This window comes from Rhinolophus hipposideros, assembly GCF_964194185.1.
Source record: "Rhinolophus hipposideros genome assembly, chromosome: 17".
NCBI classification, from domain to species: domain Eukaryota; kingdom Metazoa; phylum Chordata; class Mammalia; order Chiroptera; family Rhinolophidae; genus Rhinolophus; species Rhinolophus hipposideros.
The window spans coordinates 59632548-59647504 of NC_138063.1; the positions used below are offsets into that span (position 1 = coordinate 59632548).

At 37.2% G+C, this 14957-nt stretch overlaps 1 protein-coding gene across 13 annotated transcripts in view; it reads right to left on the reverse strand.

The window, feature by feature from the left end:
• Positions 1 to 14440, reverse strand: part of NPHP1 (nephrocystin 1) — a gene marked incomplete at its 5' end in the record, with an annotated part of 94194 nt that extends 79754 nt beyond the window's left edge. For 6 of the 13 annotated variants that reach the window (XM_081078944.1, XM_081078938.1, XM_081078943.1 and 3 more), the window contains 4 exons: positions 1430 to 1554; positions 2615 to 2675; positions 10766 to 10839; positions 14280 to 14392. In XM_081078944.1, the coding sequence (XP_080935070.1) occupies positions 1430 to 1554; positions 2615 to 2675; positions 10766 to 10839; positions 14280 to 14348 (329 nt within the window). Of the gene's footprint in view, positions 1 to 1429; positions 1555 to 2614; positions 2676 to 10765; positions 10840 to 14279 lie in introns of all 13 variants that reach the window. The other 7 variants (XM_081078939.1, XM_081078937.1, XM_081078936.1 and 4 more) reach the window with 4 other exon arrangements.
• Between the last annotated feature and the right edge of the window lie 517 nt (positions 14441 to 14957).

Consider the following 14957-nt stretch of genomic DNA (forward strand, 5'->3'; position numbering starts at 1 on the left):
AGCTCAAATAATATGGCTTGGATAAGTCACTAAATCTCTCTAAGCTTTATTCGTTTAACATTCAGCAAAGCCATCAAATGTTTACGGGACACCTACTGTGTGACAGATACTATGTGCTTGGGATATAACAAAACAGAAGTCTTTGCTGTCGTATAGCTTATTTAGAGAAGATTATCTTTAGAATGGAGTCATTTTCAGTATTCCATTTTATCATTTATGCTACCAAATATTTTATTTGGTAGTAATATTCTAGGTATTACAACATACATCCCTAACTTATAGTCTGACCTGAATATCACATTTACCCCCAAATTAAAGAACTTTAAGATGATATTATTTTATGTACTCTGCCAGCCCTTTCAGCTATTGATGTGCCACTGTTGTCACATATTCTACATACAGTCGATCCTCATTATTTGTGGATTCTGTATTTGCAAATTCAACTATTTGCTAAAATTTATCTGTAATCCCAAATCAATACTTGCAATATTTTTGTGGTCATTCATGGACATGTGCAAAGCAGCAAAAAATCTGAGTTGCCTGATGCACATACTCCCAACTGAGGTTGAACAAGGCGACATGCTGCCTTTTTTCCAGCTCTCGTAATATAAACAAGTGCCCCAATTTTGCATTTTTGTTGGTAATTTAGCCATAAAATGTGGCCCCCAAACATACTGCTGAAGTGCTATGTGGTGTTCCTACAAGGATATAAAGTAGAAAGTGTGAGATCCTGTGAAAGATGTAAAGAAAGGAAGTCATAATTTTGACTTTAGGTAATTTATAATCTAGTTGAGGAAACAGAGATCTGAAAAACTAAATAAACAAATGTTAGGAAAAAAGGATGAGGCCTTTCGTGTCAGTGTTGATATGTAAAAAGACTATTTGGATTGTCTACTTGCATATTTCCTCCTATAATAAACATTCTTTAAAAATTGGAGGCAGAAACATGCATTGTTTTCTGGAGTGGAAACATGCATTGTTTCAATAATAGCCTTTGCAAAGTAGAAGAAAACCTGATGGTTTAAACAAACCCAATTTGTGGAAAACAGAAAAAGAAAACACCTACTATTCAGTCTTCAAATGCTGTTCTCTTACTTTTCACTGTATTCTGGGAAAATGCTAAAGGATGAAGATGTAAGGACTCTAGAATTTCCATTGATTTCCAGTACTGAGAATGACAAAGTAAATGGTATTGGACTTAATCTTCCTACTGGAAACAGCTATAAAATGTGGTCAAAATATACAAAACAGCTATTTGAACATCAACCAAGCAGGGCTGTTACCCTATATATCTCTCATGGGATCTCACACTTGCTACCATACTCAATAAACAATGTCTGTTTATATCTACACTGTTATGTATCTTTATCCTGAGTCAAACATTAAAACTGCTGGTGACATCTGAAAAAAAGGAAGGAAAGAAGCATACTCAGTTATATTCTCTCTACTTATAGACATGGCAAGTTCCTGCAGCTGGTGGGTAAGTTTATCCAAGAGACTGTGCTCGTCTTCCTTTTTCTGATGATAGTTCCCAACAGGTATAGGTTCATTGGCCTATGAGAGAAGATAAGTTTATTTCACTGAAAAATTTATTTGAATTTCACATTATATTTATGCAGAAAAACTCCAATAAGTGCTAGAAGACAAAGTAAAGATCAGTATGAGACTTCGCCTACCTTAGAGAAATAAAATTAAAAGAAATGTAGATTATTATGTTAGAATGCAAACCAAATGAAAAAAGAAATTATAACTTGTTGTTTGTTTTATTCCTTTGCTAAGTATTGCAGACCCTCTGTAGTCGGTAAAAGAGAGGTTCCAGACAGAAGAATGGCTTTGGAGTCTAAAAGACAAGCCCCAAGTTCCACCACTTCTTATCAGTGAGACACTGGGAAAGCTGCTCCACCTTTGGTAGCCTCAGTATTCTCATCTGTGAAACAAGAGTAATTAGGTTTTCAAATGTAGGGTCAGTCTGTCTCCTAAATTAAAGATTTGTCTGTCACTGGAGAAATTTAGAAGAGACACTCAGTGACCACTTGTCTCAGATGCAGTGCAGGAGAGACATACACAGGATATGACTCACAGATGACTTCCACTTGAAACTCTTGTGATTCTCTGGCCCTGGCATGTAGCTGAAGCTCAAGGTTACATTAAAAGAAAAAATCCTGAAAGGACTGCCAGGAGTAAATTCTAGTTCTTCCTATTTCTGCAGAGTCACCAATGTTAGAGCTGACATGTGATAAAAGCAGCTTCTTTACCACTTATCCTCAGGCCAGATTATGTACTCTGTCCCACAATGGAATTCAAATTAAAATAATCCTAAAGTGTAAAACGTAAAACGTATACAATGCAAAAATAAAAATAGTTTCTTCTTGGATTTTCTGAGTCCTATGCTGGGTGAGTTAATCAAAGCTAAACTTTTATCAATTATTTGGACCCCTGGATATTCTGCTCTGATGCTCACACTCAGTAAGCCTACCGGTTAAGTCAGCACTGACTGCAGTCAGACTTCACTATTAAGGCAATCCCAGGAACTTCCCCACTCTAATGAATTCCCACTTCATAAAAATATTTATAAAAACAGATTTTTTGTAATATGATTAATTGTAATACTTACTTTTTTTAATTTTTGAAGAGTATTTTTATTTTCATCAATTGCCTGTTTTAATTGGATACATCTAAATTTTTAAAAAGAAAGAAAAAAATGTTGATTTTTCTATTGTCAGAACCAGAAAGTTATTTTGTAAAAATCATACATAAGTCTTTAAGAAGGCAAGGCAATTAGGTGTTGTATGGCTTATGTTTAAAAATTCATGTGTAAATGCTTTTCCATAAAGGAATGATCACCAAACTTAGCATCACTGGGTGCAAAGTAACCCAACAATGTCTTCAAAGGTTTAAGTATTTTTTGTTGCTCTCTACCCACACAATTATTAATCAAACATAAAGGCTAAATTCAGCCTGTAAATCTCATTCTAAGATTTTATTTTAAAAGTTTATTTTAAAATCTACTAAAGCAAGTACAATCACCTTCATTTTTTCTTTCATTATTGTTTGATTAATTCAACTTGACTTAAATTCCTTAAATAATTAATCCTACTAATAAATGTAGTTAGACGTCATCAAAATGGTGGCATGAGGTGAGCCTCTGTAAAGATCCCCTAGAATTTACAACTAATCGAACAATAACTCCACAAAGGACTCCCTACACAGCAGACAGGCAAGACGAAGAGGCCCACAACTGAATTCACCTAAAGGTGGGAGAATCATGCAAGCGGGGGAAGAGGGAAGGGAGAAGTGCGGAGACGGAGCCTAGCAGGCGCAGGGCTCGCTGCATCCCGGAACTACTGCAGCTGTGGGAAAGGGAAGAACTTGGACTGCTAGAGCTCCGCTTATGGCCCACAGGGCTGAGGGGGAAGCATATAACACGGCTGAACCCAACGCTCACGGCAGAGACCTCGTAGAAAAAACTGAGGGAAGACGGCTGAAAACGGTGGTTTAAGCACTCATTGCCGAGCAGAGAACAGAAGCCTTAGGCACTGAGACTAGCTGCACCCTCCCTACCTTCCCACAGCTCGCCCCGCCCTCACCTGCCCGGTGCTAGAAGTCGAATAGTAGCAGTGTCAGATCAAAAGAACAGAATATTTGCTGTTCTGAGAACTGTGGACCGCAGACACAGATTCGCAGCCCAACTAGTTCCGGCAAATGAGAGGGAGCTGTGGAAGCAGGACCGGCTGTGGTGGTGGTCGCCGCCATTGCTCTGGGCCACCTCTCACAACTCACCCCGCCCCTGGCCCCACCTATCTGGGCGGATCCCTGCAGGTGTAATCAGAACTGCTAAAACACACCGGCTCTGAATCTGGTGCAGAAAGAGTTTTGGAACTTCAAAAGCTCTCCGCATCCCCACAGGGACGTGGCACCCTATGACCCAGGAGAACTGTTAACAGAGGAGAAGCCCATTTCCCAGGGAATCCCCCCATTGTGTGAGAAGATAGAATAGTGCAGAGAAAAAAAAGCACTACTATGTGAAAGAGGAAAAAAAAGGCTGAAGTCGGAGAGAAAATAAAACATTCTACCAACAAGTATTGGAAAACAAAAGAACAGGTTCCTATCAACCTGTTGCGGAAGCCACTCCTGTAGATGTCTAGGAAGAAAAATAATAAATCAGTAATTGCCATGAATAACCAAGGCAACAAGACAGCTCAGAAAGAAAGTGAAAAGTCTCCAGAAAAGGAACTAAAGATATGGAAATATGTGACTTAAATGACAGAATTCAAGATTGCAGTTCTGAAAAAACTCAACGAGATGCAAGAAAACACAGAAAGGCAATTTAATGAACTTATAAACGCAATCAAAGAAAACATGAGTATTTTAGGAAAGAAATTGAAATTTTAAAAAAGAACCAAATGGAATTTCTGCAGATTAAGAACTCAATAGAAGAAATTAATAATGAAATAACCAGCTTAGGTAGTAGAGTTGACCAGATGGAGGAAAGAATCAGTGACATTGAAGACAGAAACCTGGAAATTACATAGATGGAAGAAGAAAGAGACTTGAGACTCAAAAGAAATGAAAGAACACTACAAGAACTTTCTGACTCTATCAGAAAGAGCAATATAAGAATGATGGGCATACCAGCAGGAGAAGAAAGAGAGAAGGGAACAGAGAATATATTCAAACAAATTGTTGATGAGAACTTCTCAAACCTGTGGAAAGAACTGGATCCTCAAATCCAAGAAGCAAATAGAACACCTAATTACCTCAATCCCAACAGGCCTTCTCCAAGGCACATTGCCTTGAAGTTGTCTAAAATCAACGACAAAGAAAGAATCCTCAAGGCAGCCAGGAAAAAGAAGACGGTAACCAACAAAGGAAAGCCCATTAGATTATCATCAGATTTTTCAGCAGAAACTCTAAAGCTAGGAGGGAGTGGAACCAAATATTCAAACTATAGAAAGAGAGAAATTATGAGCCAAGAATAATATATCCAGCAAAGATATCCTTTAGATATGAAGGAGGAATAAAGACCTTTCCAGACATACAGAAGCTGAGGGAATTTTCTAATACACGACCTGCACTACAAGAAATAATAAAAGAGGCTATTCGACCACCATCAACAGGGACAATTTGTGACAACATAAAAAGGGGGAGAGTAAAGGCCTGAACCGGAATATGGGAATGGAGAAAGTAAGTGTGCTGAAGAAAATGGAATACTCTAAATATCAAACTTTCTTTTACATAAACTCAAGGGTAACCACTCAAAAAAAATCCAGAACTAAAATATATACTGTAATAAAAGAAGAAACAGAGGGAAACATCATATAATACCACTTCACAGAAATAACAGACAACAACAAAAAGGCAAAGAAACAATGGAGACACGGCCATACCAGAAAACTAAAGATAGAATGACAGGAAATCCTCACGTATCAATAATCACCCTAAATGTAAATGGACTGAAATCACCAATAAAAAGGCACAGAGTAGCAGATTGGATCAGGAAACTAAACCCAACCATATGCTGTCTACAAGAGACACATCTCAGCTACAAGGACAAGCATAGACTCAAAGTGAAAGGGTGAAAACTGACACTCCAAGCAAATGGTTCCGAGAGAAAATCAGGTGTACCCGTAATGATATCAGATGAAACACACTTCAGGGTGAAAAAGGTAACAAGAGACAAAGATAGACATTTCATAATGGTAAAGGGGACTATACAACATGAAAACATAACAGTCATCAATATTTATGTCCCCAATCAGGGAGCACCAAAATATAATAGCAACTACTAACAGAACTAAAGGGAGAAATTGACCAAAACACAATTATACTAGGGGACTTAAATACATCATTGACAGCTATGGATAGATCATCCAAACAGAAAATAAATAGCAGACTAGCAGCCCTAAATGACACATTAGATGAATGGACATAATTGACATATAGAGCACTTCATCCTAAAACATCAGACTATGCATTCTTTTTGAGTGTACATGGAACATTCTCAAGGACAGACCACATACTGGGACACAAAATCAGCCTCAGCAAATTTAAGAACATTGAAATCATATCAAGCATATTCTCTGATCACAAGGGTTTGAAATTGGATATCAACTGCGAAAAGAAAGAAGGAAAAAATACAAATAAATGGAGATATAACAACATACTTTTAAAGGACGACTGGGTCAAAGAAGAAATTAGAAGACAGATCAAAAGATACATAGAAACATATGACAATGAAAATATATCCTACCAAAATTTTGGGGATGCAGTAAAAGCAGTTTTAAAAGGGAAATTTATATCATTACAGGCATATTTGAAGAAACAAGAAAAATTGCAAATAAATAACCTCATGTTACACCTTAAAGAACTAGAAAAAGAAGAACAAGTGAAACCTAAATCAGCAGAAGAAAGGAAATAAAAATCAGAGCAGAACTAAATGAAATAGAGAACAAAAAGACAATAGAAACAATTATGTGACAAAGAGCTGGTTTTTTGAAAAGAAGGGGGGTTGGGGGAGGGAGATGAGGGTAAGGGGGATCAAATATATGGTGATGGAAGGGGAACTGACTCTGGGTGGTGAACACACAGTGGGATTTATGGATGATGTAATACAGAATTGTACACCTGAAATTATGTAATTTCATTAACAATTGTCACCCCAATAAATCAATTAAAAAAATTGACAAACCCTTGGCTAGACTCACTAAGATAAAAAGAGAGAAGACACTAATTAACAAAATCATAAATGAAAAAGGGGAAGTTATCATGGACACCACAGAAATACAAAGGATCATCCAAAAATACTATGAAGGACTGACTATATGCCACCAAATTCAATAACCTAGAAGAAATGGACAAGTTCTTAGAAACATATAGCCTTCCAAGGCTGAACCATGAAGAACTAGAAAATCTAAACAGACCGATCACCAGTAATGAAATTGAATCAGTCATCCAAAACCTTCCCAAAAGCAAAAGTCCAGGATCAGTTGGCTTCACTAGTGAATCCTACCAAACCTTCAAACAGGATCTAATACCAATCCTGCTCAAACTCTTCCAAAAAATTGAAGAAGAGACAGTACTCCCTAACTCATTTTATGAGTCCAACATTACTCTGATACAAAACCTGGTAAGGATAACCCAAAAAAAGAAAACTACAGACCAATATCTTTGAATACTGATGCAAAACTCCTAAACAAAATTCTAGCAAATTCAATACTACAATGCATTAAAAAGATTATTCACCACGACCAAGTGGGATTCATCCCCCCCGGGGAACAAGGATGGTTCAACATTCGCAAATCCATCAATGTGATACATCACATAAACAAAATAAAGGACAAAAATCATATATTATATCAATTGATGCAGAAAAAGCATTTGACAAGATGCAACATCCATTTATGATTAAAACACTTAATAAAATTGGTATAGAAGGAAAATACCTTAACATAATAAAGGCCATATACGACAAGCCCTCAGCTAATCTCATAATTAATGGTGAAAAACTGAAGCCCTTTGCTCTACGTTCAGGAACACGACAGGGCTGTCCCCTATCAGCTCTGCTTTTCAACATAGTTTTGGAAGTCCTTGCCAGAGCAATCAGGCAAGAGAAAGAAATAAAAGGCATCCAAATTGGGAATGAAGAAGTTAAATTATTACTCTTTGCAGATGACATGATGCTATATATAGAAAACCCTAAAGACTCCACCATAAAGCTGTTAGAAACAATCAACGAATACAGGAAAGTTGCTGGCTACAAAATCAATACTAACAATGAAATCTCAGAAAAAGAAATAGAAAAAACAATTCCTTTTGCAATTGCAGCAAAAAGAATAAAATACCTAGGAATAAACTTAATCAAGGATGTGAAGGACCTATATGCTGAAAACTATAAGCCATTTTTGAAAGAAATTGAAGAAGACACAAAGAAATGGAAAGACATTCCGTGCTCATGGATTGGAAGAATCAACATAGTTTAAATGGCCATATTACCCAAAGCAATATACAGATTTAATGCATTCCCCATCAAAATCCCAATGGCATTTTTTAAAGAAATAGAACAAAAAATCATCACATTTGTCTGGAACCACAAAAGACCCCGAATAGCCAAAGCAATCTTAAGGAAAAGAACAATACTGGAGATATCACACTCCCTGACTTTGGCTTGTACTACAGGGCTACAATAATAAGAACAGCATGGTATTGGCAGAAAAACAGACACATAGACCAATGGAATAGAATTGGGAACCCAGAAATAAAATCACATAAATATGGATAGATAATTTTTGACAAAGAAGCTCAAAACATACAATGGAGGAAAGACAGCCTCTTCAATAAATGGTGCTGGCAGAATTGGATAGCCATGTGCAAAAAAAGGAAACTGGACTGCTATCTGTCACCATGTGTACCAAAATTAATTCAAAATGGATCAAAGACTTAAGCATAAGACCTGACATAATAAACTGCATAGAAGAAAAGATAGGTACTAAACTTATGGACCTTGGGTTCAAAGAGCATTTTATGAATTTGACTCCAAAGGCAATGGAAGTAAAAGCTAAAATAAACAAATGGGACTATATGAAACTTGAAAGCTTCTGTACAGCAAAAGAAACCATTGACAAAATAAAGAGGCAACCAACTGAATGGGAGAAGATTTTTGCAAACAGTGCCTCCATTAAGGGGCTAATATCCAAAATACAAACAAGAAAAAAACAAACAACCCAATTGAAAAATGGGCAGAGGACCTGAAGAGACATTTCTCCAAAGAGGACATACAAATGGCAAATAAACATATGAAAAAATGCTCAACGTCACTAATCATCAGAGAAATGCAAATAAAAACCACAATGAGATATCACCTCACCCCAGTCAGAATGGCTATCATCAACAAGACAAACAGTAACAAGTGTTGGAGAGGCTGTGGAGAAAAAGGAACCCTCATATACTGTTGGTGGGAATGCAGACTGGTGCAGCCGTTATGGAAGGCAGTGTGGAGGTTCCTCAAAAAATTGTGAATAGAATTACCATATGACCCAGCAATCCCTCTCCTGGGTATCTACCCCAAAAATTTGAAAATATTTATACATAAAGACACGTGTGCTCCAATGTTCATTGCAGCTTTGTTTACGTTGGCCAAGACATGGAAACAACCAAAATGTCTTTCGATAGATGAATGCATAAAGAAGTTGTGGCATATATACACAAGGGAATACTATTCGGCAGTAAGAAAGATGATATGGGAGCATTTGTGACAACATGGATGGATCTTGAGAGTATAATGCTAAGTGAAATAAGTCAGACAGAAAAAGCAGAGAATCCTATGATTTCACTGATATGTGGCATATAAACCAAAAACAACAAAAGAACAAGACAAACAAATGAGAAACAAAAACTCATAGACACAGACAATAGTTTAGTGGTTACCAGAGGGTGAGGGGGGTGGGGGGAGGGAAATGAGGGTAAGGGCGATCAAATATATGGTGATGGAAGGAGAACTGACTCTGGGTGGTGAACACAATGGAATTTATAGATGATGTGGGGGGAGGGAAATGAGGGTAAGGGCGATCAAATATATGGTGATGGAAGGAGAACTGACTCTGGGTGGTGAACACAATGGAATTTATAGATGATGTAATACAGAATTGTGCACCTGAAATCTATGTAATTTCACTAACAATTGTCACCCCAATAAATTAAAATAAATAAATGTATTTAATTAAATTTCCTTGAACATTTTAAAATTCATATAAATTTTATTTTGCTTTTGAGCACTTTGAATGCCTGATTTAAGTAAAACTTTTTCAAATAATTCTAATGAATCATTTAAACTAACAGAATGAATCTCATGTTCTTTTGTATGTTATAAACTCTAAATACCTCAAACACACAACTTAATGATGTGTGTATCTTAATGATGCCCTAAACTTAATACAAAAGTGTTAATAGTCCAATTTAGTTCATCATTACTATGTAATTTTAAACTATATTTAATTTTTAAGGTCACCATCCCAAGCAAGGTGGAATTGCTAATAGACTGATTTTTCTGACCAGGTCACAGGATCTGGGGCTACACAAGCCAAGGATCTACCATAACTCTGCCTAAATCACCGATGTTCACTCTAAGCAGTTTTTATAGTTGCTATCACAAGTCTACAACCATCAGATTTAGGTTGGTTTCTATAAGTTATATCATGATGTAATTCTTCCATTTGATTCAAATGGACCAAAACCTGCAATTCTATTGAGATTTCAGTGAAATTCCTTCTCTTGCTTGACTGAATTCTGCATTTCTTAGGAGACTTAAAACATTTTTATTACTTTCCCAATTTAATGTCTTATAGCAAAGTAATGTTAGACATATTAACTAACCACTGTGAATCTTAATATTCCCATCTATATTAATAAGTATTGCATGGTGTTATTGTGAAAATTAATCAAGAAAAAGTTTCTCCAGTGTGGACCACACTGCTTGGTACATACAAAGTAAAAAACAGATTAAGTTGCCTCTTTCTAATATTTGTAATTATTTAATACTATTATTCCAATATTTAGACCTGGTAGATATAGATAATTGCAAGAAATATTTTAAAATACATTTTGGAAAATACATTGTTACCTCAATATTATTTCCCATTATTTTGTCTTTTTAGAAATTGCACTAAAAATAAGGAAAGAAATATGTCTCAAACAATTTCTATGCTGTAAACACTGCTCATTGAAATGCAAGTATAGCTCCTGAAAAGCTTATAAAATTAGAATGCTTTACCTTTGGTAAATATCTCGCTTTTTACTGGCTTCTAGAACTCCTTCCAATCGACTCTCAGAAAGCAAACTATCAACCTACAATAAATAGAAACCGCTTAAAATTGTTAAATTCTATATTGTATTTAACAATACATATAACCTTAGGAAATAAAATTTTAATCTTTTTCCCCAAAATTTTACGAACACTTTTAAGCATACAATAAAGTGAAAAGAATTTTACAGTAAACACCCGTAAACCCACCAGCTAGATTCTACCATTAACATTTTACTAGTCTTATTTGATCCATCTATTCAGCAGTCCATCTTATTTTTATATATTTCAAAGTAAACTGCAATCATCAACATATTTCCCCTTAAATAATACACCATGAGTATCACCAATTAGAGTTCAACATTTGATGTAAAATTTACATCCAATGAAATGTACAAATCGTAAGTATAGGTATACATTTACTGAGTTTGGGCAAACACATACACCCGTATAACCCAAGTCCCATCAACATACAGAAAAGTACTGTTACCCCAGAAAGTTCCCAGAAAGTATGTACTCTTTTCTCTAATCCTTTCACACCTCATGTTTTCTTATCTACTTCCATAGTGTTGTGTGTATCATTAGTTTATGTCTTCTAATTGCTGGGTAATATTCATTGTATGACTATACTACACGTTTGTTTATCCTCATTTTTATATCTTATAACTTGACTTAGTATTTTCCCAATATTACATGTAACTTTGTCAATGTACCCACAAAAGAGGCACATATTTCCGGTGGGTTCTTTTCTATAAATGATGCAGAGAAAATGAAGTGGATGAAGAGAGAGAAATAAAAGTTCACTAGCATCTTCTCTACTCTTGTTATTTTGCATCAGTCTCAGTGTTATTTACAAAATTTACACACCTGGTGACAGAGCCAGTCATCACAGGCATGACCCATTGGTACCCACTCTTGAATACTTGTTCCCAGGACACCAAGTTGGAAATCTGTGTTTTGCTTCAAGTGTCCTCTGTGGGGACAGGAGGGAATTTACTCACATTATCAAAGAGCCCTTCCCAGACACTCAGGGTATCATAGGCTCCTGAGCCAATTCTTCTCCAGGCTGAATAATCCTTCTAATAGTTTTTGTTTCATCTTTGTTGATGAAACAAAACTACAAAAACAAACAATTTTTGTAGTTTACTTCTCAAATTTTTCCTGGTTCTCTCAATGTCCCACTAAATTTATAACTAGATACAGAACTATATTAAGCATTTAGCCAGAACTCAGCTTAAGTCAATGACACATTGAGTTTTATTTTACTTCTACTGAGTATTTTGTTCCACCACTATAATTCTTTTTTTTTAATTTATTGGGGTGACAATTGTTAGTAAATTTACATAGATTTCAGGTGTAAAATTCTATATTACATCATCTATAAATCCCATTGTGTGTTCACCACCCAGAGTCAGTTCTCCTTCCATCACCATATATTTGATCCTCCTTACCCTCATCACCCACCACCCACCCCCTTACCCTCTGGTAACCACTAAATTATTGTCTGTGTCTATGAGTTTTTCTTTCTCATTTGTTTGTCTTGTTCTTTTGTTGTTTTTGGTTTATATACCACATATCAGTGAAATCATAGGGTTCTCTGCTTTTTTCTGTCTGACTTATTTCACTTAGCATTATACTCTCAAGATCCATCCATGTTGTCACAAATGCTCCTATATTATCATTCCTTAACGCTGAATAGTATTCCATTGCACCACTATAATTCTAATAGAGTCATTTAAGAAATATTTATCCATCAAATCTTTGGTACTTTTTAAATGAGAGTCCAAAACTGGATAAAATATGAGCAGTCAGTAAATCTCTTGTCTGCCAAAGATTACTAAATAATTATATTTAGTGAAAACAACACTTGGTAATAGATCATATGGAAATTAAAAAGTAAAATTAGCAAAGTAAATAATTTTAGAAAATAAATTAACAACGCATTACTACCTACTTTTTTATTTTTTAAAGTAATATACATTTGGTATTCAAAATTATGAAAATATCAAAAAGTATGAACAGAAACATAATAACCATCAGCATGATACCCCAATTACTATACTAGCATGTTTCCTTTTTTCTACATATATATTTAAATTTTTTATTGAAATATTGTATATTCAATTTTATATTCCTTTTCTAAACTGACATTTTATCACAAATATTCTCCCTAATGTATTAAAATCTCTAACAAAAATTTAATCACTGTATTAGATCCCATTATAAGTTATGTATCCATTCCCCATTACTGATCATTTAAGTTGTTACCAGTCATTTCTATTATAAGTAGTGTTGAACACTTTGATGAACACTGTGATGAACACTTTCACACATCAATATCTGTCCCAATTTTTCGTATTATTATGTATGGTAAATTCCTAAAAATGTAATCACCCAGTGTAGCAGCATGAATATTTGCTACAACTGCTTTCCAGAAATGCTGTACCTTATACCTTGGAGAGTGTAAAGTCCCTGTTTCATCTCACCCTCCCCAGTACTGAGTATTGTGATTTTTAAAATGTCTGTTATATCTTATCTCCTTTGCAATTATTTATCTTTCAAGTTAACTTTTCTCATGTATATGAGTTACTTGTATTTCTTCTTTAGTTCTAGTCCTTTGCTCTCTGTCATGCAGGCTGGCACGCAGGGTCTCTGGTACCGCTCCCCACATAAGAAGGCAGGACATGGTGAGGCCCAAAAGGAACACCCATGGAACTATAGATAGGGGAGTAATACCACTATACTCTCACTGACGACTGGGCTGGGTTGGAGACACAGGAAGCAGGAGCCACACGATCTGTAACCCTCACTCCCCCACTTGCTTGCTCAGCCACCATCTTCTTGCTAGCCCCCATTTTCTCCTAGTGTAGCCAACCCAATTATATTAGTGACCAATGGCTCACTGGTTACAGCTGACCGCCAACCGCCAACCAGCTGATGGCCATCCAATCACAACTGATGGCCATTTACTACCCAAGTGAGCACCTTTCTATGTGAGGCCGAGAGCCTGGAAACTACACTCCTGGCTCTGTCCCCACACTCTCTTACACATTAGGACTATTCTTTACTAATTCGCTTTGAGTTCACCTGAAGCAGTAGCAGTCACCACTGGAAGAAGGTTGGAGGGAAGCGTTCTGGAGAATGAAGGCGAGTAGTGTAGGGCACAGAGATGGTTGGAAATGGTTACTGTTAAATGTTTGTTTGGAGGTGAGGTGGGTTAAGGGTTGAGACTGAGATGTTAGGGGGAGGGCAAAGGAAGGACTCAGTCAAAGGTCACGATTTTCCGAGGTTTGGTCCCCGGGTCGGGTTAGGAGGATGAGAGGTTAGAACCCGGGTTTGGTGGGGGGATGCTGGGATGGGAGCATTACGGTTGGGCCGCTCCGAGGATCGGGACCCGCTCCCAGGATTCCGTCGCTTCCATCTCGCCCCGCCAGCGGCCCAGCCGCTGTATGTAGTTCAGGCCCCACAGACAACCAGATAGTACCTGCTGCTTCAGCTCTTGGCCACGGTGCTGCAGGCACGGCAGAGGGCCGCGAGGCCACCGTGGCAGCATCTACTCGCCTCCTCGCCTTTTCGCAGGGCGCGGGCCGGTCACCAAGGAAACAACGGTGGCGGCCCCAGTAAGTGACGTCACCGGGTGACGCCATCAGCGCGCGTGTCTCGAGGCCTGACGCCCTGCGGTCTGGTGGGGAGAATGCTGCTTAGGCAGCCGTCTTTTCTTGACGCATCCAAAGGGTCAAGAAGGTGAAGGTGGGGGAATGACCATGGCATTGCGAACTGCATGTCCCATGGTACCACAGTATTGCTGGTGGGGTAAGTAGAAAGTGAGAAATGAGCAAGTGAAGGAGGGAGCTAGCCCAGTTAGTAGGCCCCTTGCAGCTGCTTCTTGTTGGGTCAAGGCTCCTTGCAGTTGTTCTCACTTGGGGCACAAACACCTTGCTTGCTCAGCAACATATTCAGAATAAGATATGTTGTTGGAAGAAGGAAAACTGTTGGAGAGGGAGAGAAACCATCTGGCTTATCAGAATATACAAGGTCTGACAAGTTGGCAAACGTGTTGCAACAATGTTGCTAAGCTTTTTTGATATCAGAGGGATTATTCATTATGACTTTGTACTAAATGGACAGAGTTAACTAAGTTTGGTATTTGGAAGTGCTGAAA